The following is a 20,041-nucleotide window of genomic DNA, read 5'->3' on the forward strand; positions in this document are numbered from 1 at the left end:
ACACATTCATGGCTTTTACAAATGATGTGCATTAAACCACAATAGGCACACCATCAAGCAATAAATGCATGAAACTTCTGATATGAAATAACTGTTCTCCTTTTCTGTTTTCAATCTCTATTCAATCACTGTCCCAGATCAACTGATAAAGGAAAAAAAGTCCTACAAGAAAATTTTGTATAAAAAGGTTATTTTCTCATTTAAACTTCAACTGTACAGTAAGATTGCCTCCAAACTATGATGCTACTGCGAGCTCTGCCCATGCCAAAGGATATTCCTTGAGCATGGCAGTAACCGTGACGTCGATACCGTCTTCCAACAGAGCAGCTATTATCTGCATTGATGGCCTCTTTGATGGTTCGGGTTCAAGGCAAAGACTTATCACATTGCATATTATCGCCAGGTCTTCAGGCTTGACCTTTTTGAGCTGAGGGTCTACTAGCTTGCCTCTTTCTTCTGGATTGTCTAAGTACTTCATAGCCTACAGAACAAGGGACAATACTGCATATTAGCTTCTTTATAGCTCATTACACAAACCAGACGAAGAAAGAAAACACAATAGTATTATGTAGACAATATGCCCTTAGTTATCCAGAATTAACAGTGCTGAAAGACCTGGGAGGCTATTAAACACGACAAAATACTAGCTTAAGAATCAAGAGAGCAATAGACTAGAGTGGAGGGTATATACAATCAAATAAAGAAATGTCAACATTTTTAGTGAACATGATTTTACAAATTCTATTTTTTAGATGCTGCTAACCAGATCCAAGCATCAAGTATTAGAAGCTAAAGAACATAACTAAAAGAAAGAATGACACTTGTGGACATAACTCCAACATGTCAGCTACCGTGTTAACACTGTTAGTCTATGTGGCAAGTTCCAGATCTCATATTGTCCACAAGTGTTAAAATCAGACCACAGTGATATGCACTAATATGCTATACATGAAGTTGGTAAGCAATTGATCATTTGACCATGGCAAAATCTAGTCTAATTTGAATGATAAAGTGTTGAAGATAAAGGTTTTGCACATTAGCAAAGAGCAAACATATAGATTAATTATTTTTGCAATATCTTTATCAAGCATTCATGGTTCTGACTTGGACCACTTCCATTTGACAAAGTCCCCAGGGAACTGTTGCACATGTCAAATTCAGAAATATGAACTGAGTGACCAAATATTGAATTCTCAAGCCAGTATGATCGTTCCTTTCATTTATATTCCTATTTTTTTATTCATTCCTTTCTATTTGCATGCTTGTGTAATCATGGATGCAGTGAAGTGAACATAGCCTATGTGCAATCACAGTTGATAACTGACTATATTGCATTTGATGCTTTTTAAAGCGTCAAATGCACTAGATGCATTTGAACTTTTCAGTTAAATGCTTTTGCTATCAGATAAATAAGCATTCAGTTCAAATGAAAATTTTAGATGTTTTTTCAAGTGTTTTCTTTTCCTGCAAAAAAGGATCAAGCCATGTCAGTTCCATGAAAACAATTGATTCATGATTGTTGCATGAGACACCAGCATATTCTCCTTACCCAATCCAACAAGGAACCTCTTTCTTTGCAGTATGCTGGTCTTCCACTTATTAATTCTAGTAAAATTACCCCAAACGCATATATATTCCCCTGGACATCCAAAAACTGGCTTTTAAGAGAATCCACAGAGCCATTTAGTGAACCTCCACTCGTGACATATCCAGAATGCGTTCTTGATTTCAAGAAAATGTTCTTCCATCTCTCAAAATCAACCAACTGCACGTGCAAAGAGAAAAGTTAGCTAGCTTAATAAATTCATCCAACAATAACCTATATGCCCATATGTGATGAGGGAAGTCAAACATGTTCAATGATTCTTAAACCATCTGACAAGTAGCAGAAATTTTTGTGGTCGAACCAGCTATCAGAGTACAGATGTACCACACTTGTAAAGATAGAATCAGTGATGGATTATCTGAGTCCCTATATTTACATAACAAGGACAATCTTTCAATTCAATTAAAAAAGAAATTATCATGGTCAATCACAAAAATCTGAATCTAGTATCAAAATGCACAAATTGTTGCCACTACTATCCCTAAGCTTTGGCAACAGCTTGACATCAAATTTCTTGTATCTAACACTGTAAACAGAACACAACATTTCAACAACATGTGGTTGAGTCAGCTGTAAGCCAAGTCAAAGTAACAGGGATCATAAGAAATTTATTTTCAATGTAAATCAATTTTAAGAATCAAGTTCAAAAGCAGTACTGAGTAGATTACTAATTCAATATATTTGTCTTCTCACAACTAAGTTCCACCTCATCCACCAAACACTCTCAGACCAGCATGGGATGGTTTCATTAGAACACCATAATTATAATTACGACATATTGTGGTCAGCATGGTTGAATCACTAGAGTTATATGGTAAGAAAAACAACATGCACAAGTGAGAGAAGAAGGGAAAAGGAAAACAATACAATATGATGCCTGGATCTTCACTGAGTGGCCTCAGCAATTAGAGCAAAAAATAAGTTAGGTTTCTACCATCCTACGAAAGTTTGTGGAGAATAACTGCTTCAGAGTCAAACTCCAAAACTTGTTCAAGTTGATGCAAGGACTCTTTTTGCACACTCAGCAGCTTTTGTTATTGTAGAACTAATGAAGTTTCTAAATGCCGACCACAGTGAAGAGTATTAATACAATTCATGCACATGTTAAAGGTGGGTATAACCAAGGTTCCGAATATCGTACCATTCGGTATACTGATCAGCTATCAGTACAATACGTACCGAGCTGTACCGAGCAGACCGACACATAGAATACTAACATGTACCGCTTGTACCGGTCCTCTATCGAACCGATACATACCGCCCATACCAAGCGATACGGTACGGTATTGCAAACCATGAGTATAACGTTTACCAGTCTATCCAAAAATGTTCTCATTACACTGCTACACTGGTAAGAGTCAAATCCTACAAGTTTCAAAGACAGTGAATTTACTGAAAGATCCATTGCCCAAAAAGGTATACAGGAGTACTTGAGGGTATCAACTATCCACATAAACCCAATGAACCCAATGAAACAGCCTCATAGCATGATAACTTATTTGTCAAGAGAGTGGATATGTAACTTAATTGATCAGTTAAAAAACATACATCTATTAATATATAAATAAAATTTATCTAATTCAGGCAACAACTAAAATGGCAACTTGATTCCAGCCCATTATATAGATGCATCATGTCAGAATCTCAGATTAAAATCTGACAAAAATCCGTATTTCAAAATTTAAGATATTTCACTTTTCTCTTTGAAAACTCATGTATTATTAACTAGTAATTTTATAAAAAAAATTAAAAATGATAAATACCTTAGGAGAAAAATCTTCAGTGAGGTATACTGTACTGGAAGTTAATTCTGCTATTGTGAATGGAGGCTGAAGTTCGGTATGTAAATATCTTAGTCCACGAGCAATACCAATGGCAATTTTTGTGCGTCTAAGCCAAGATAACTGGCACCCATCACCATCTAAGGAGAAACAGAAGTATATATTTAACATCCAAATCATGTTAAGGTAATGAATCTAGGAAATATAATTAAGTTTATCTTCTCAACTCACAATGAATATGCTCATACAGTGTTCCATTTGATGCATATTCAAAGACGAGCATTCTAGAAAATGGGTCACCTTCTTGGCAGTAACCAAGAAATTTCGCTGTGTTCTCATGAATTATTTTAGACTGAGTTGCAACCTGAAGAATACAATGGTAATTCAGAATAATTGCTTTACATTCTGGAGTTCAAAGCTTTCCTTTGTTAGAATATACCTCAGTTTCAAAGTAAAGCTCATGAGAGCTAGTCCACTGGTCTCCTGAAATACAAAGTGATATTACAGCGATTTCAGGCCCATTCTTCATAGTGCCTTTGTAAACTAGATTATACAGAGAAGATCCAATTACGTTACTAAAATCCTCACAAGCTGCCTCAATTTCTTGGTAGCTTATTCTCAAAACATTTTTCAACAAGTCAGGATCTGCATAAACAAATATCATCCACCATCATGGTATATTCATTTTATCTCAATGCAAATAACAAAGAATAACAACACTGAACAAGTAGAACACAGATTCTAACCAATTGATAATGCTGCGTGGTCATTCCAACTTGGGATTTTTCTCCATGAGAGAAGATAAGATTTTCTTTTGCATCTGTTACAGGCAGTGGCCATGCATGTAATCAGGAAAACAAGAACAAGAACTCCAGTAGCAATTTCCAGAATCAGAAGCCAAAACGGTTGTGAAGGTTTCTTGTGCTTAAGCCTCTCAGGGTAATTCCTTTTAGAATCTCCGTCTGAGTCCAGGATATTCACTGAGCTACCTAATATGAAAAACAGCAATTCATCAACTAAACGCATTTTGTCACAACAGAGCTATTGACTGGTTAGAAACTTATCAAAATACTTGAGATGCAGAAATTTGCATGCTGACACACAAAGACACATAGTCTAGCATGTTAGGTGTAAAAAACCATTTAGGAAATGACTAAACGATGAGCAAATTCTAGTGCCAAAATTGACAGACACAGACACAGTCCATTTAGGTGTAAAAACCATTTAGGAAATGACAAAGACAAATTCTAGTGATCTGAGGCTCCAACTTATTAGGTCAGTATATTAATTCTAGTGCCAAATTCTATAAATGTTATGGTTTTAATTCAGGAAATTTAAGTATCCAAGACGAGTTCAAATTTTAAAGTCATGTCTACTTGAGATGCATTTCTTTTGGAAAAGAAGATAGAAGGACATCACTATCATATGCATTTCAAGAGATTGAAATGGTAAAAGAGTACTGGCCAAGAACCTATTACTGGCTGATCAGGGCCTCATGCACAGGCATTCTAAAACATAAAATGAGTTGTGCAAGAAAGATGTTGGCAATAAAATTATAAGAAATAAACAAAAGAACAATAAAGTTAAAAAAAAAAAAAATCTGGCATTGATCTAGGTAGATTTTGTATAAAATACTATATGTAGAGCGAGGATAAGAAAGGTAATGAGCATGCTGCATAATTTTGTTATAGAGCAAACATTAATAAGTTTCTCATCAAGATTTTCTTTTCAGTTTACTCTAAATCATGCTTTATCTTGTATGGAATTTTACGGAAGTACTTTTAGTAACTGTTTTGTCCCCAAAGTGGTTATGTTCACCTCCATGGAAACTTTTTTTCGGTCGAAGGGTCTAAAATTTAAAACCTACATTGTTGAGCAGATCGCTGAAAGACAGAGCCATCAACATCAAAGCAATTTCCTTGAAAATTTGATCTGCAGAAAGAATAGAAAAGAACAGATCAAGTTGACATAAATAATTTGAAGGAAATAACTGATAATCCATGACTGTGGACCTTGGAAGATAGTCCAGGCAAGAGGGAATTTTGCCGACCAAAAAGTTGTATGAGAAATCTCCAACTCCTAAGTGAGTTAATTGGCATAAACCTGAGCCCTTTTCCTGAGAAGCAAGCCTAAACAAAGAAGTTATCAAGTAGCCATCAAAATTTTTCCAAATATAAATGAATGAGACATCAGCTGGAATCCAATTAAAAAACTGAGCTTCACATTAATCCAAGGTTCAAAACCAAAAGAACTCTGAACTCTGAACAGTCAAAAAATGTTTGTTTAAATGAAAAATGTAGGTATCATGCCTCTAGGAAAATGAGACAAGCTACATTTTCTTATTATATCACATAGATTATATCTCATTTAATTAAGGTCATACTTTTAACATGTCAAGATTTTGGATATATAAGCAAACAATTATTTGAAATTTGGCATTGTACCAATGGCAGACACCGTGCCATTGTGGTTAGTACAGGCTAGTAATACAGAAAGTGAAATCTTGCTAACAGTAAAATTTTGGTTGTAGTCTGTTGTAATTCCAAACTAGTATAATGTATTTCTTTCATCTATAATTAAAGATTTATGTAGCCTTGACTATTCTGTGTTTAGACAGTCAATCAGTCTACCAATCAAAGCCATTTTGTCAGTTCCAAATACCGTCAATATCTTGTAGTCATGATGCCATCACTCCCTTCATTTGCATAACATTCCCCTCATCATAATGCAATTAACAACTCATGTCCTCTGCTTAAACTTTCGATGCTGTAATCATCACAAAATTTCAAGCTTTCCTTTTCATTTATTTTGGGTGAAAATCTTTTAGAAGAAAGTTTAAGGTTCATTGTTACTTAACATATTAGTTTTGTTCAATTATGAGTATTAAGCTATTAAGGCTTATAAACATGTCATTCTCTAGAAAAAGTCTCACAACCAGCTTCATATCCATCCCTTTGTACTAATCCAGACCATCATCAATTTTCATTATGGGCTTACTGGGGCATCATAGTCACCCCCACCCAAAGGCTTCATATGCACATTAATATGAAACACAATCCAAAATTATAACCTAGTAGGCAACATGTGAAGCTCATGGTGAAGTGGTAACTCTACAATATTATGTGCCTCTTGCACCGTCCAATAGTGACTCAAAACTCCATGTTGATATATGCTTCTTGTACCGTCCAAGAGTAGTTCTTACTTGGACAATTTCACTATACCTGTAGTACTAGGTTTTCTCTAATACCAATTCTCACAAACCAACTTGATGGTCTCATCGACATAGCAATACAATATAATCGGCTTTTGACCACATGGACCAAAATTTTATTAGAAACAAACACATCCAGTCTTATATACCCATCAGAAATCATTTTCATTTCAATATGGAAAAGATTAGATGGAGCCATCATTGGATTGTGGACTTCATATGCTGCATGTAAGGTATTTTGTACTGTTTTGGGTCTGAGAATGTCAGGACTTTTAAGTAAGAGAGATTGTGTATCCAGTATTCCCACACAGGTAGTTCTTGATGAGATGATTTTGTACATAAGAGGTCTATTGCAAATAAACAGAAATTGAGAATTTTAGCTACAGGATTTTACGCCTATAATATACAAACTAATAGGTCACTAGTTTTATTTAGTCTAGGCCATGATATCATATCCTGAAAAATATAATATTTTATGAGAACTATGATTCAAATAAATACATCTTCTTTACATTCTTAATTATGTATTTAAATGGCAATATATAGAGCTTCATTCTTTAAATTAAAAGACCAAGCAAATGGCAATGGGAGGAACACCTACGCTTGAAACTGAGCTGCGGATCTCAAAATGCAACATTTCATAAAATATCTCAAAATATAGTACAAGAATTCATCACTTACATGTTTGAAACATTGCTCGCAGGAATAACTCCACTGAGCTTGTTCCTATCTAACCGCAACTCAAATAGTTTAGTCAAATCTCCGAGCTCCGGGGGTATATAACCATTCAATCTATTAGAATGAAGATCTCTATACATGATACAACACCAGAATAAATTAGAGAAATAAGGAAATAGTATAAATGTAGTAGTCAGACTAAATTTTTGCAGAGAATTTACTTCATACATTTTTGTAATGCTGGTCAAATTTCCAATTTCTGGAGGAATGGGTCCTGAGAGTTCATTTACACTCAAATTCAACATAGTAAGGTTTGTTAATGTGCTTAGTTGATATGGTATGGTTCCCATAAGCAAGTTGTTATCCAAAACTCTGCACAAGGGCGAGAAATCACAGGTAGCCATCAAAATTTTGCATAATTCCCGAATGTATTGTTTCCAGACAAAAGTAAGTAGCAAAAGGAAACACATACAATTCTTGCAACCATTGCAGCGAGCCAAGCTGCGGAGCTAGAAATCCTTTCAAAGACGAAGAGGAGAGGTTTCTGCAAATCCAGGTCAAAATTGACACTACAATAGGCAAGGTTTAAAGACACCGAATGATTGAAGACTTATCAAATGCATATACGCTTGCAAAAGTACAAGTTTTGCTGCTGAATTTGATTCTGACTTCCTGGTACTTCTTACATGGAAATCACAATATTCTGAGGAGGGCTTGAGCATTTGATGCCAGTCCAGTTGCAAGGATTTAGATCGTGGGGATTCCAGTCAGACAACCTCGAGAGGGGGTCTTCATATATGGCTTTCCTGAAAGCTTCGAGAGCAGTAACTGTAAAGGTTTCCAAGAACTCCATTAGCAAAGGAATTTCCAACCTCAAAAATTCTTCTCAAGATTGGATTTTGATGCCATATTTCCGAACCCCAATTGCAAATCTTCAAGCAAATCGAGACACACCAATACAAAAGCTCCGCCTAAAAGCACAAAAGAAGGGTAAACAAAGGAGCGTACCCTCATCAGCAAACGACCCCGTAGGCAGGAAGAGAAACCCCGATGCGAAAGCAAGAAAAGGAAGCAGCTCTCGATACCCAACCAATCTCACCATAATTTGTTGCCGTCAACCTTAAAATCTCCGAAAGATCAACACCTGAACCTTGTCAGGAGAGAACAAAAAGAGACAATGAAGAGGGGACTAGCACCTCAGATGAAACCAGAGAGGAGAGGAACTCCGGTGCGAGAGGAGCGACACATGAGACGAGACATTTCTTCAAGAAAAGTAGATGGTGGAGGAGGTAAAAAGAGAAGACCTGCGTGAGGGGGGGAGTTGGTAGGGAAGCGAAAGTGCAAGATAAAGATGTATGGGAGGAAGGGAGTGTGACTCTGGACTGTGGAATGTTTTGCTGGTCCCAAGAAAGATTAAACCTTGTCGGGGGAGAGCAAAGACCAGCCTCGGGTCAAACACATTCAAGAAGTGCTCAGAAAGACCTGCCATGGAAGATCCATGTCTTGGCTATCGTTGGCTCTGAGATTCTCTGGTGGATCCTGTCGAGTTGCATTTCTTTCTTCACATGTAGTATCATCCACTGATGTTGAAGCTCTTCTTTGACGGACACTGTATACTGATTAAGGTCATAACTTCTTGGATAGCAAGCATTCCATCACGTACAAATAGCATGAGAAGAAGAATGACTGAGAAAACACGATGCCATGCTTATATCTAGGCTCTTGTGGACTCCTTGGATTCTGTGTAGGTATTTTGCGTCGCTGCACACTGACTCAAACATCTGTTAGTGTCACCTAGTAAGTGTTGTCTGTGTCCTGAAGGAGATTGTAGATGAACTTGGTAGGTAGCGATTGTAGTGACCACTGTCTTCACCATATCAGCTTTACTGAAACCTCTTGCTCGAAGGCTGAAGCTTCTCATGGCTTGGAAGAACCATGAGCAGTCTCTTGCTTGTTTCCTTGCCAGACACATCAATGACCATTAGAGACAACTCAGGCCTCAGACTGTTAGCTTGATGGAACAACAAGAAGAAACCTGCTGTTGGAGTCATTAAATGGTAATTAAGTGCCTTCAATGCTCTGATTCAACTGATCATATCTTATGAATGAGTAAATACCCCAACCTTAAAAGCAAGAAAATTGGAAAGTCAAAGTAAAAGAGAAAAAGCAGGAGGAGATTTCTGAAAGTAACCAATGACCATTTCAGACAGTTCATAAACTAGTAAGACTGATACTTCAACCTGGTAGGCCAGTTTGACATCACAAGCGCATCAATCTTCATCATTAATAGTCTTGTTCAATGATATGAGAATCCATCACCTTTCACCATAAAAGCTGACATCTCATCCGCCCAGCCAAGCCAGTCTCCGGCAGAACTGTTGGATAATGATGAGAGAGAGTCCCACATGCCACTTCCTTCTCTCCAACCAGAGTGAATCGAGAAAGATGTACAAGGAAATATCCTTTCAGATGGAGCAAGATGAGATCTGAACCTCGTGAATGAGTCAGAATGTCTTCTGAACCTCGTGAATGACTGCAAAGACACATGTCACTGGGCTCAAACTTCTGCAGGAACAGTTCGGTGCTAAGATTCGTATCCCTGTTACCCTTGATTCAGGTTTAAACATGCACTCCCTGTTGGATACTTCCAAGCATAACACTTCAAAGAGTGAAAAAGCCTGGACAGGATTCAATGAAAGGTCAGCAAACTTGGACCACCGAGTACCTCCTTACCTGTGTTCATCAATGTTGAAGCTAAGCCACTTGTTTCTTAGGTTAAACATCATAGCCACAGAGTCTGCCATGAGTTCCCATCCTTCTTCCTTGCTTTATTTTGTAGAAACAGACATGGTAGATGGGTTGTTCCCTTCACCTGGTCAAATCAGGATGCTCTTTTGTCTAGCTAGATTAAAATATGCATTAGAAAACAAACTCCACATAACAATCCAAGGCTCAATGATCTCATTCTCCCACATCACCCCTCATGTACCTTTCAAGTGTTTGCAAGACCTCAACCAGCATCAACCACCATTGTGGATTGGCCAGTGCTATGATGTTTACCAAAGATCTTTCGATTCACAGCATTCATATTCTACGGTAACAAAAAGACCCCAACAGCCAAAATTACACTATCGTTTTACTTGTCAATTCTTCATTTTGATGCTTTTGCTCTTTTGTTTGAGAGAGTATTCAATACTAAGCTTAGTGAGTATCTATCTGATTACCATGACATCGAGATTCACCCAAAAGTAAATTATATGTATCGGACATTACAATGATCAAAGCACAAGTCTTATTCCTACAAGCGACGTTTGGCCGACTGTCTCTTAAATGAACGCCTTCTCTGTTCTTTCTTACTTCGTGTACCAAAAGATAAACTCGGTCCCAAGTTGTCTGTGCCACTCGCTGCAGTGCTTGAAGATTTAATGCCGCAGCTGTCAAGCTTTGGTTCATATATACCCCGTGAGTTTGGGCATTAATTGCTGCAACTGTCTTTACCTTTGCTTGATTTAGAACAGTGAAGATTTCCCTTTCATTGCCCTTCCAATAGGAACAAAAAGTCAAACAAGTGTGCCAGCGTTTCACTCCATTCTTCCTGATCCAGCCTCACACGCCAAGAACAATTGACAGTGGATTACTTTCTTGATGTCAAACAATGCAGATAAGATAGATTATTACCTTCGACATCTCTTCAAACTTTATCTCCATTAAGGATCAAATAGCTGACATCATGACTAAGTCATTATCTTATCGGTCATTCATCTCTCTTCTGATAAGATTGGTTGGTATCTCTGATGGAAGAACCATCTCATTGGGCCATAATGGTCTAGAAAACTTTCTCTTCACAAATCAAGAAAAGGAATTAACTGTATCTGATTGAGATCCTCTTTGATGTGAAGATATATTTTTTAGTATGAACAGGTCTGTTTAGGTGTGAACATATTTTGTATATATTAGGAAACATATTATTTAGATTTTATACCTATTATAGATAACCATATGATTATATATTTATAACCAATAAGAGATCGATAGAATTCGTAATTCCTCCCCTATAATTTGCCTTCCACAAAAATTGATTATGATAATATGTTATTTATATTGCATTTGCTTTTATTTTTCTCTTTTTTTGAATAATATATCATTATATATTTATTATTTTTATTAATAGTCTGCGAGTGGATATATATCCTGTTTTGCTTCTGTGTTGTATAATATTAAATCCCAAAAGACAACATGATCTAATATCCAACCAAAAAGAAAAAAGAAGAGAAAAAACATGAACACAATTTTTTTAAGTTGTTAATTAGTAAAGACTTTAATAGATTATCATCGTAAGTCTCATACTCGATTTTCGTCTTTATCATTTACCTTTTATAAAAAAAATCAAAATTCTAGTGATTCCTCTTTGCAGCAAGTAATTATGCTCTTTAATTTTTCTAGTTCAATAGTAATGGAGGAAAACAATTTCTTGAGCTGACTCTCTTTGTCACAAGCTGTGCTAAGAGAATAGTGAAAGAAAAATCTAAGAGAAGTCATTTATCAAAATATAATGAGATGCTGATGAGACAATATATAAATTTGCTGGTAAAAACTTGATAATTTATTATAAGATCCTTAGCTTGGATCCCATCTTATTTTTTGAAAAAGATAAATAAATCAACTTCTCATTCTCAAATCTTATTTTTACCATAAGAATGAAAGCACCATAAGACTTCATCCCATCTACCAAGTATTATTGCGTGGGAGCTTTCAGAAGAAGCTTCAAGAAAAGGTGGATGATACTAAGCTGTGTTTGAAAAGCCTCAGCTGATTACTGATGAGAGAGAGGTAATACCTACTCTGAGTCTTGAATCTCTTGGTCAATAACAAATGCAAACAATCGAAAGGGATGCCCACATCTCCTGTTCTTCCGACTTGTTTAGAGGAATTGACCATCTGTGGTTTTCTTTTTCTGTACCTTTTGGGGCTTAGAGAAAGAGAATCTGGCAATGGCCCTTTGTTATCATTTTAATATGTGTGATCTGTTGCAGTGTTACCCCAAAGAAACTAACATTGTTATACTAAGGTTTCTAACTATGGGTATTATGGAGATTTAACTCGAGTTAGGATTTCAAATAGGTTTAACGATAGAGTTTTGAGAAGGGTTGAGATTTCTACCCTATAAAGACCCTATGTCCCTCATCTCTTAGGCCGTCAAAGGGAGTGAGGGTTAAGGTTTAGAGGAGAGAGAATATTTTTAAGCTATATATACCCTTTGACTCCTCTCATGTCAAGCCATCAAATAGAGTTAGAGCTAGGGTTTTGAGGAGAGAGAAATCTATCCCTTTGTGACATCACAAAAGAAGGTAAGAATCCTTGTGTCTTTCCTTGATTGTTTTTCATTTTCTGTGTGATCTTTTGTTTGCTAGCTAGTAAAGACTGACAATTCATCACCTAAGGCCTAAACTCAAATCTTGCATTTACCACTTACCCTTTGTACCAAACAAAAAAAAAAATTCAATTTATGCATTCAACCTTCTAAAATATCTTACTATATTCTTGGCACTCTATGTGGGTTTTATGTAAGAACAAGGAAACTCCCTCTCCTCTTAAAGGAGTAAGAAGAAAAATATGCACCGAAAGAGCTCAATTCCATCATATTATAAGGTTTTGCAACTTAATTATCATGTATGAATGATGAGTATGCTTTCATGGCCAGTGTGAAGAATATACTGACTTTAGTACCTTCAACCTCCATCTACTTTGTGGTACTATTGAATCTGTGCAGAGAGATGAATTGCAAGAAAATTTTCATGACTATACCATTGAAGAACATAGCTTTATCACATTGTTTTTGAGTTCATAAATATTATTTTTTTTTACAAAAGGTAAATAATGAGAATGAGATTTGATCCTTCCTATCAAATAGTCAAAGTCTTCATTTTAGTGAAATAGAAGTTCTACCAAATTACCTGTTTCAATGTGCAGGAATGCTTGCTTTTGGAAAAGAAGAGTTAATGGTTGGAACTTGTTGATATACAAACTGAAAAGAACACAAAAAGTAGGAAATGTAAGTAGATTCTTATTCTGTGTAGCATATGTTTGTATAAGCTACACAATATAATTTAGACTCTTCTGATATAGCTTTTGTTAAGATAGATATGAACCATATTACAATCAGATTAGGCTCAACGAAGTTAATGGACCAATTCGACACAAAGTGTCCTATGATTCAATATAACAATGTCAGCCCAACTGACTGATTTAGTATATGTTGATTAGATGAGTAAATATTAATTGGAATCGTATTTGATCCGACAAATCAATAAAGTTAAAAGGTTAATTATCCCATGATGACAAACATCAATTACATGTTACTGGAGGAGGATGATGACCAAGTTCCTGAGCTATAAAATCTCATCTCTTTGATCAGCTACAACTAGGCTGTAGCAACTCTTTCAGCGTAAAGAAAGCATTCTGCAAGCAAGTTGCACATCATCCTCTCCAGATGGCACAAGTATGTATCATTCAGGCTTCAAAGTTCATCTTTTGGCATTCTGAGCTTTCTTTAATCTCATTCTTAGCTGTGTTTTCTAATGTTTAAACAGCAAAAGGTGGTGTTCACGGTTTCAGCGCTGGTTGATGTGAAGTCAAAGCAAAGAGTCATGGAAGCTGTTGCTGATATCCATGGTACTACTCCCTTTCTAGCTGATGATGATGTACGGTTACCCTTCATTTTAGTGTTTAATGGTGAACAAAGAAGAATTGCTCGATTCTTCACTTAGAAAGAACACCTCATCATGGTAGCTACAGTTTCCTGACAAATACCCATCATGAATAAGATATTGGAATTTCTTTATTAGAGTTCATGCTATAAACATTCCTGCATATATTGAATGGTAATCATCTTTCTTACCAAAGTTTAGCTTCAGCGTTTTATGATTCTTACCAAAATTCAAGTGTATTTTAATTTATGATTCTTACCAAAATTCGATCTCGAATCTGCACAAAACTCATAAATGCAAAGCTATTGCTTGAAAAAGAGAGAACAACATTTGAAGAAAATCACTTCAAATGAAAGCTTGTCGTTCAGCTCTAACCTTAGCGCAGAATCAAGTAGTGAAAGATGGTATCTTTGTATTCATGTCAACTTTTTTGTTTCAAGGAACAGATGCAGTGATGCATTGATATGTGATTTTGGGTTCAGGAGTTGATACGATAGCTGCTGATTTTAAGGAACAGAAGTTAACCATCACAGGTGAGATGGACATAATAGCAATCGCGAAGAGGTTGAAGAAATTTGGAAAGTTCGAAGTAGCATCGGTAGAAACAGGTGAAGAACAGAAAGAACAAAATGAAGGGAAGAAATAGTTCACTGCAATGTGGAAACCTTAGTTCTTTCTCATGGCAAACCGAGAAGTTTCTGATATGGATGGAAGCCATCAAATGTTCTTGATCAAGGAGGGAAGGTTGGCCTCTAGATCTTGATGTTTTGGTTTGCTCGGATGAGAACATATGCAATCACCTTCGATTTCGATCTAGTAAGTAAAATTTAGCTTATTGCTTGGAGAAAAAAAAAAGAAGTAAACTGAGAACTGATTTTTATTTTATTTTGATAGATAGAATCAGGAAATTTTCAGCTTCTTTTACTGATCCCAATGTGTGCATATTATGCTTTGGCTTCCAATAAGCAAGCAAAAGGTGTGAATCATGCAAACCGGTAAAGATCATGATAGTTGGGATCAAGCTAGGATCTTGAAATTTTATCCTACCAATAAACGATTTTAGGACCTCAACTTATTTTTGGTTATTTCAGGATCTTGAAGAAAATATTTATTTTAAGACCTCAACCATTAATACTATGTTAAAAAATGATTAAATGGTCCGTCGGACGAATGCATCAAACAAAAGAAAATACTTTGCTCAGGTGAATTCATCATATAGAATAGATGCTAGTCGAATTAATTTCGTGGGTGGATGTATCGTAAACTAATTAATTTCGTGCCAATTTCATTTAAAATATGTGATTTCTTCACTCAGTGAGTGGTATGTATCCATCAATTTTGGCCTACCTCACAAAGTGATGAACAAAAAAGGTGAGAGCTGTACAAGTTCTAAACAACAAACAAGTAATAATCTATAATTAGAGGATTATGGTGCCAGCACAAATCTGGTTGTCCAAAGAAGAATTAGAAAGCATCAGCAAAAGCAGTAGTTGGATGATACAGTATTCAGCCAATCATCATACATGCACAACTTTTATGGTGCAATCATGAACATACTTAGAGAACAATTCCAACAAATCCCTGTAGCTTTACTGCTCACTATCCCTTACTTTATCAAGTGTCAGATTCGTAAGATGCATAATCTCAATAACTTTCTCGCAATGTTTTGTAAAGTGACCTTTTAATGTATGCTTTTGCTTGTTATCGACTGCCATGATTAGTGAACATGGTTTAGGATTCTGCTTCTACATTATTGTGATGACCCAAAAGGCAGAAGGCAATCCTTATATCTCACAGGCAGAGTTGCTTGTTATCGAGGGCTAAGGCTAGCTTTGAGCGGTTTGACAAACATATTAGATAGTTCATCAAGGAATTTTGACCAACCAGCAAAGGTTGGAGAACAAAGAACATAATGCGATCAACCACCTACGGGTAGATACAGTGGATGGCCAACTTGAAGCTAATTCAGCAAAGCGATGGCATGAGAAGCTGGTCCCAGCTGGAAGACAACGTGGTACAACTCACACCTCCCGCTGAGCTCCAAGATAAGTCCAACAGGACTGGAGACAGCAAAGCTTGCAGACATCACAGGGAAGATTGCTAGGTTATCAACACAACAGGGAAGGTTGAGCTACCGACAGGAGTTGCTTGCAAGCACGGCGCTTCAAATCTAACACAAAGATAACCTGGGAGGGGGCCCAAATCAAGATATGAACTCGAAGAAGAAATGTCTCTTCATGAAAAAAATTGATGTGAGATCAGCTGGTGGTGGTTGTGATAGTTAGATCGTTTCATCTGTCTTTTTGTTTCAGACTCAAAAATTACCGGCGCACGAGAAATTGTCTATTGCTCTTTGTTGGGTTGTCTACAAGAAATCATCTTTGGAGTGTATGATCAAGTTGCAATATTCATACAAGTTGGAATAAGTTCCTTCTTCTTTGCTGCTTTATCTGTTTGTGGCCTACTCAAAAGGTTAATTCATTCAAGCAAGCACAGAGGAGAAGGGAAGTCATGGCATGTGTGATTCGATGTGCTATGGGAATTGCAGTCCACCATATCCTGCCAGTAAGATACTGGAGAAGGGCGTTGGTTGTGCAGGTAATGAATGAGATAGAGACATGAACTCATGAATCAGAACGATTGGATTCCTTGAACCGAATCATGCTCCGCATGATGCAGTGGATCTGCTTCCATGTAATGGTCCACGCTTTATCGCGGCGCGTAAAAGCTATCGCTGCAGTGGGGGGAGGGGACGACAGCGAAGCTTGTGTCATGTGGTCCAGATGACTTGCATCTGTGTGATGGCAGCCACATAATGGAATCCCAGCTCCGGTTGAAGGGCCCGAAGGAATCCTGAGGGAACTCCTACGTGAATTCTCATTCCAATATATAAATCTGTGCTCGGTAGTAGCTCGTCCTTTGTTTCGTGTGTCTTGGTGGAATCTGAGGCACAGCTTGCTGAGCTCTCTTGGGCAGTACTTTCGGGTGTGTGTGATTTAGTTGGTGGGAGATGGCAGAGGAGAAGCCGGCGGCCAGGGTGGAAGTGGAAGCGGAGGGAGCCTCGCTGGTGAAGGACGTGGAGGAGGAGAAGACGGCCATCGTGCCGGCCTCGGAGGAGAAGCCCGATGACTCCAAGGCTCTCGCCATCGTAGAACGTGAGATATTATGGTCTTGTGCATTTTGTTTCCTCTTCTACTAGTCTTCTCTTCCTCATACTATGGTTAGTTCTTTGTGTTCAATTGAACCTTAATGTTTCTTGTGATATGCAATTAAATTACAGGCAGAGTGTCTTCCTCTTGTTGATATTGATCTTTTTTTTGCAAGTATGGAATCCCTTTCAGGTAGCTCAAATGTAAATTCATGGCTCCTGGCTTCTGGTTTTGTTAGACCATTAATTAGGCTCATATTTATAGATACATGTTAATGAATTCTTGCCTGTATTCATGTCTGAAACTATGATACTAACTTCATTAGTCTCAATTACTTTTGATATGGAATACAAAATGATTTAAATATATAGGAAGGCAAATAGTTAAGTTCACAAACTTAAGTAATACTTTTAAGCTTTGCCTTATTGCTCTTAAGTCCATTAAGGGTTCATCACTCCTGCAAAAAGTCCAGGCTGCTTGTTCAGCTAATATTTCACATGGTATTCATGATTTATTTATATTTTATGAAGTGCATCATGGTATATGAATTTAATGCTTGAGAGATATGACTTTGGCCTTTTCTTTTTCACAGAGGCTGTGGAACCTTCTGCAAATGACAGAGGTAGGTGTTCTCACAATACAGTGTCTGAATCTTTAGTTCTTTCTTCTATGAATTGAATCATCAAAGCTAAAAAAGAGAGAAATTTTTGGTATTGCTCTTCCAGATACTGCTCTTGCAAGGGTTGCAACAGAGAAGAGATTGTCACTGATCAAGGCATGGGAGGAAAATGAAAAGGTTAAGGCAGAAAACAAGTAAGCAAGCTTATGGCTCATATTCCTCATCTTTTCCTTGTGGCTATTTAAAATAGTGCCCCATCAAGGCATTGAATTTAATTAAACAGTGGTAACATCAAAAATACATTTCGCTCACTGAATAATATAATCAGAAGCCTATGCATCTGCAATGTCAAACAGGGCTCTCAAGAAGATGTCATCCATTAGTGCATGGGAGAACTCAAAGAAGGCTGAGGTGGAAGCTGAGCTGAAAAAGAAAGAGGTGAGCAACTTCTCCCATCACTCCACCCAGTTGTAAATTATCTTGTGAGCCATTGAAATCATTTTTATAACATCACAAACCAAAATTTTGAGTTGCTTTAACTGCAAGGTGGGTTATAGTGGATTGACATGGGTGTTCATGATACCAATGCTTGTAATTTGATTAAGATTTTGTGTTAAATGCAATAATCCATTTGCTGAAAGAAAAAGGCAACAATGGAAAGTTCAAGCAATCTATTCTTATCATTTACCTCCAGTATAAGGTTTGAACTCATTGTTTAGGGATTGACCCACCATTTTAGGATTTTTCTTTTGAGAAAATCATTCTTTCTCAGTTGGAATGTGAAGAATTAGAAAGTTTAAAATATTGTGCATCCTACCTTAGCATAATATCATGGACTCAACAATAACTATTTTAGGCCGAATTGCAGCATCTTCTCCACTCTTAACATGGTTGATTTAGCATTTTGGTGGACCAAAATATTTTCTGAAGTTATGACCAGCATGTTCATCAAATTAAGGCATCTCTTGAAGAGATCAAAAGTAAAAAGAAGAAGAAGAAGAAGAAGAAGAAGAAGAAGAAGAACAATATACAATTAATGTGTTTATTGGCTTGATTTGGAAGAACTTATGCAAATTCAAAACCAACAATATGCAGGAAGAACTGGAAAAGAAGAAAGCAGAGCATGCGGAGAAAGTAAAAAACAAGATTGCCTTGATTCACAAGGAAGCAGAAGAGAAGAGAGCAATTGCTGAGGCTAAGCATGGCGAAGAGGCCCTCAAGGCTGAGGAGAAGGCTGCAAAATATCGTGCCACCGGGCTCACTCCAAAGAGGATTTTTGGGTTCTTTTAAGGCCTGAAAGTTGACTACAAGAGAACAGATTGAAGATACTATTCACCTCCAATCTGTTCTTGTGATTCTTGAGTTTTCTGAGTGTGTAGTGTCAGTCCTTCAGATGCAGCTTTCTCTGAGAGGTTGTGTTGATTGTTCACAGAGAGAGAGAGAGTGTGTGTGATTTGGTTGAGAATCAATGTGTTTGATCTGTTAACTGTGATGTTCATGTGTATGATTTAATTTACATGTGCACAGCTTTGTTCTTACTTTTCAATGTAAAGAATCATATGTGTATTTAATCCAAAATTTAATTAAATGCCATGTTCATGTCCTTCTCAGTAAGACAACTTACACAATATGATTGTTTTCTGTAATCTCTACTAAATCTGTCAATGGCATTGCCATCTTACAGTGATTGTATGAGGAAGAAGCAGTTGCAAGTTGCCTTCATCTACAGTGTTGTCTTTAATTGTTAGTAGTTGCTGAGTTGCATCATGGGACAACAACAACAGGCCAAAGGACATCATTTATGCTACTTAATATGCATCTTCAGTAAAATTATTTCTATAAATGCACATAGAAATATTTTTTATTGATCTGATTAGTGAAGTACATCTAACTATATGCAGAATATGAATCTAAATATATAAAGAAAGAATCCTTTTTGCATAGTACTGCAGAAAGACATTGCAATATGCATATCAACTAAAACTCTTCATGTTTGCATAAAAATCCCACAAATCATATACCATGGAGCAAAGAAATCTTTGATTCATCCACCAATAGCCAAAAAAAAGCACTTAAAAATTATTTATTTCTCAGTGCAGTGATCAGTAGCAATTTTTTTTGATGATCCGTCACTTTTTTCATCCTTGAAACCTTATTTTCAGAAACTCAATATTTCATCTTCTATTATCAGCATAACTCTTTTTGACGACTCTGAGCAGTCTTTAATCTTTTTCTTATAAGTTAAATTTTCTCAGTAGTCTCTTGTACTTTTTCTAGTGCTAATAACTTT

At 36.7% G+C, this 20,041-nt stretch overlaps 3 protein-coding genes across 3 annotated transcripts; 2 read left to right on the plus strand and 1 right to left on the minus strand.

The window, feature by feature from the left end:
• Nucleotides 1-83: 83 nt before the first annotated feature.
• On the minus strand, nt 84-8,890 carry LOC135586565 (probable LRR receptor-like serine/threonine-protein kinase At1g63430). The gene is made up of 14 exons (XM_065152279.1): nt 8,473-8,890; nt 8,285-8,395; nt 7,963-8,104; nt 7,749-7,820; nt 7,505-7,648; nt 7,280-7,408; nt 5,400-5,516; nt 5,251-5,319; nt 4,134-4,372; nt 3,827-4,032; nt 3,619-3,751; nt 3,370-3,527; nt 1,550-1,765; nt 84-481 (listed from the first exon to the last, which is right to left on the minus strand). Exons 2-14 carry the CDS (start codon nt 8,376-8,378, stop codon nt 236-238), a joined length of 1,965 nt encoding a protein of 654 aa, XP_065008351.1. The 5' UTR covers nt 8,379-8,395; nt 8,473-8,890; the 3' UTR covers nt 84-235.
• Nucleotides 8,891-9,805: 915 nt separating this feature from the next.
• LOC135639142 (uncharacterized) lies at nt 9,806-16,683 on the plus strand. Its single transcript, XM_065152925.1, has 5 exons — nt 9,806-9,975; nt 13,247-13,328; nt 13,692-13,775; nt 13,867-13,948; nt 14,466-16,683. Exons 1-5 carry the CDS (start codon nt 9,806-9,808, stop codon nt 14,627-14,629), a joined length of 582 nt encoding a protein of 193 aa, XP_065008997.1. The 3' UTR covers nt 14,630-16,683.
• Nucleotides 16,684-16,846: 163 nt separating this feature from the next.
• LOC135637934 (remorin-like) lies at nt 16,847-19,297 on the plus strand. Its single transcript, XM_065150822.1, has 5 exons — nt 16,847-17,138; nt 17,725-17,754; nt 17,858-17,945; nt 18,108-18,189; nt 18,847-19,297. Exons 1-5 carry the CDS (start codon nt 16,994-16,996, stop codon nt 19,039-19,041), a joined length of 540 nt encoding a protein of 179 aa, XP_065006894.1. The 5' UTR covers nt 16,847-16,993; the 3' UTR covers nt 19,042-19,297.
• The last annotated feature ends 744 nt before the right edge of the window (nt 19,298-20,041 follow it).

Source organism: Musa acuminata, chromosome BXJ3-5 (genome assembly GCF_036884655.1).
Source record: "Musa acuminata AAA Group cultivar baxijiao chromosome BXJ3-5, Cavendish_Baxijiao_AAA, whole genome shotgun sequence".
In the NCBI taxonomy this organism is placed as follows: Eukaryota; Viridiplantae; Streptophyta; class Magnoliopsida; order Zingiberales; family Musaceae; genus Musa; species Musa acuminata.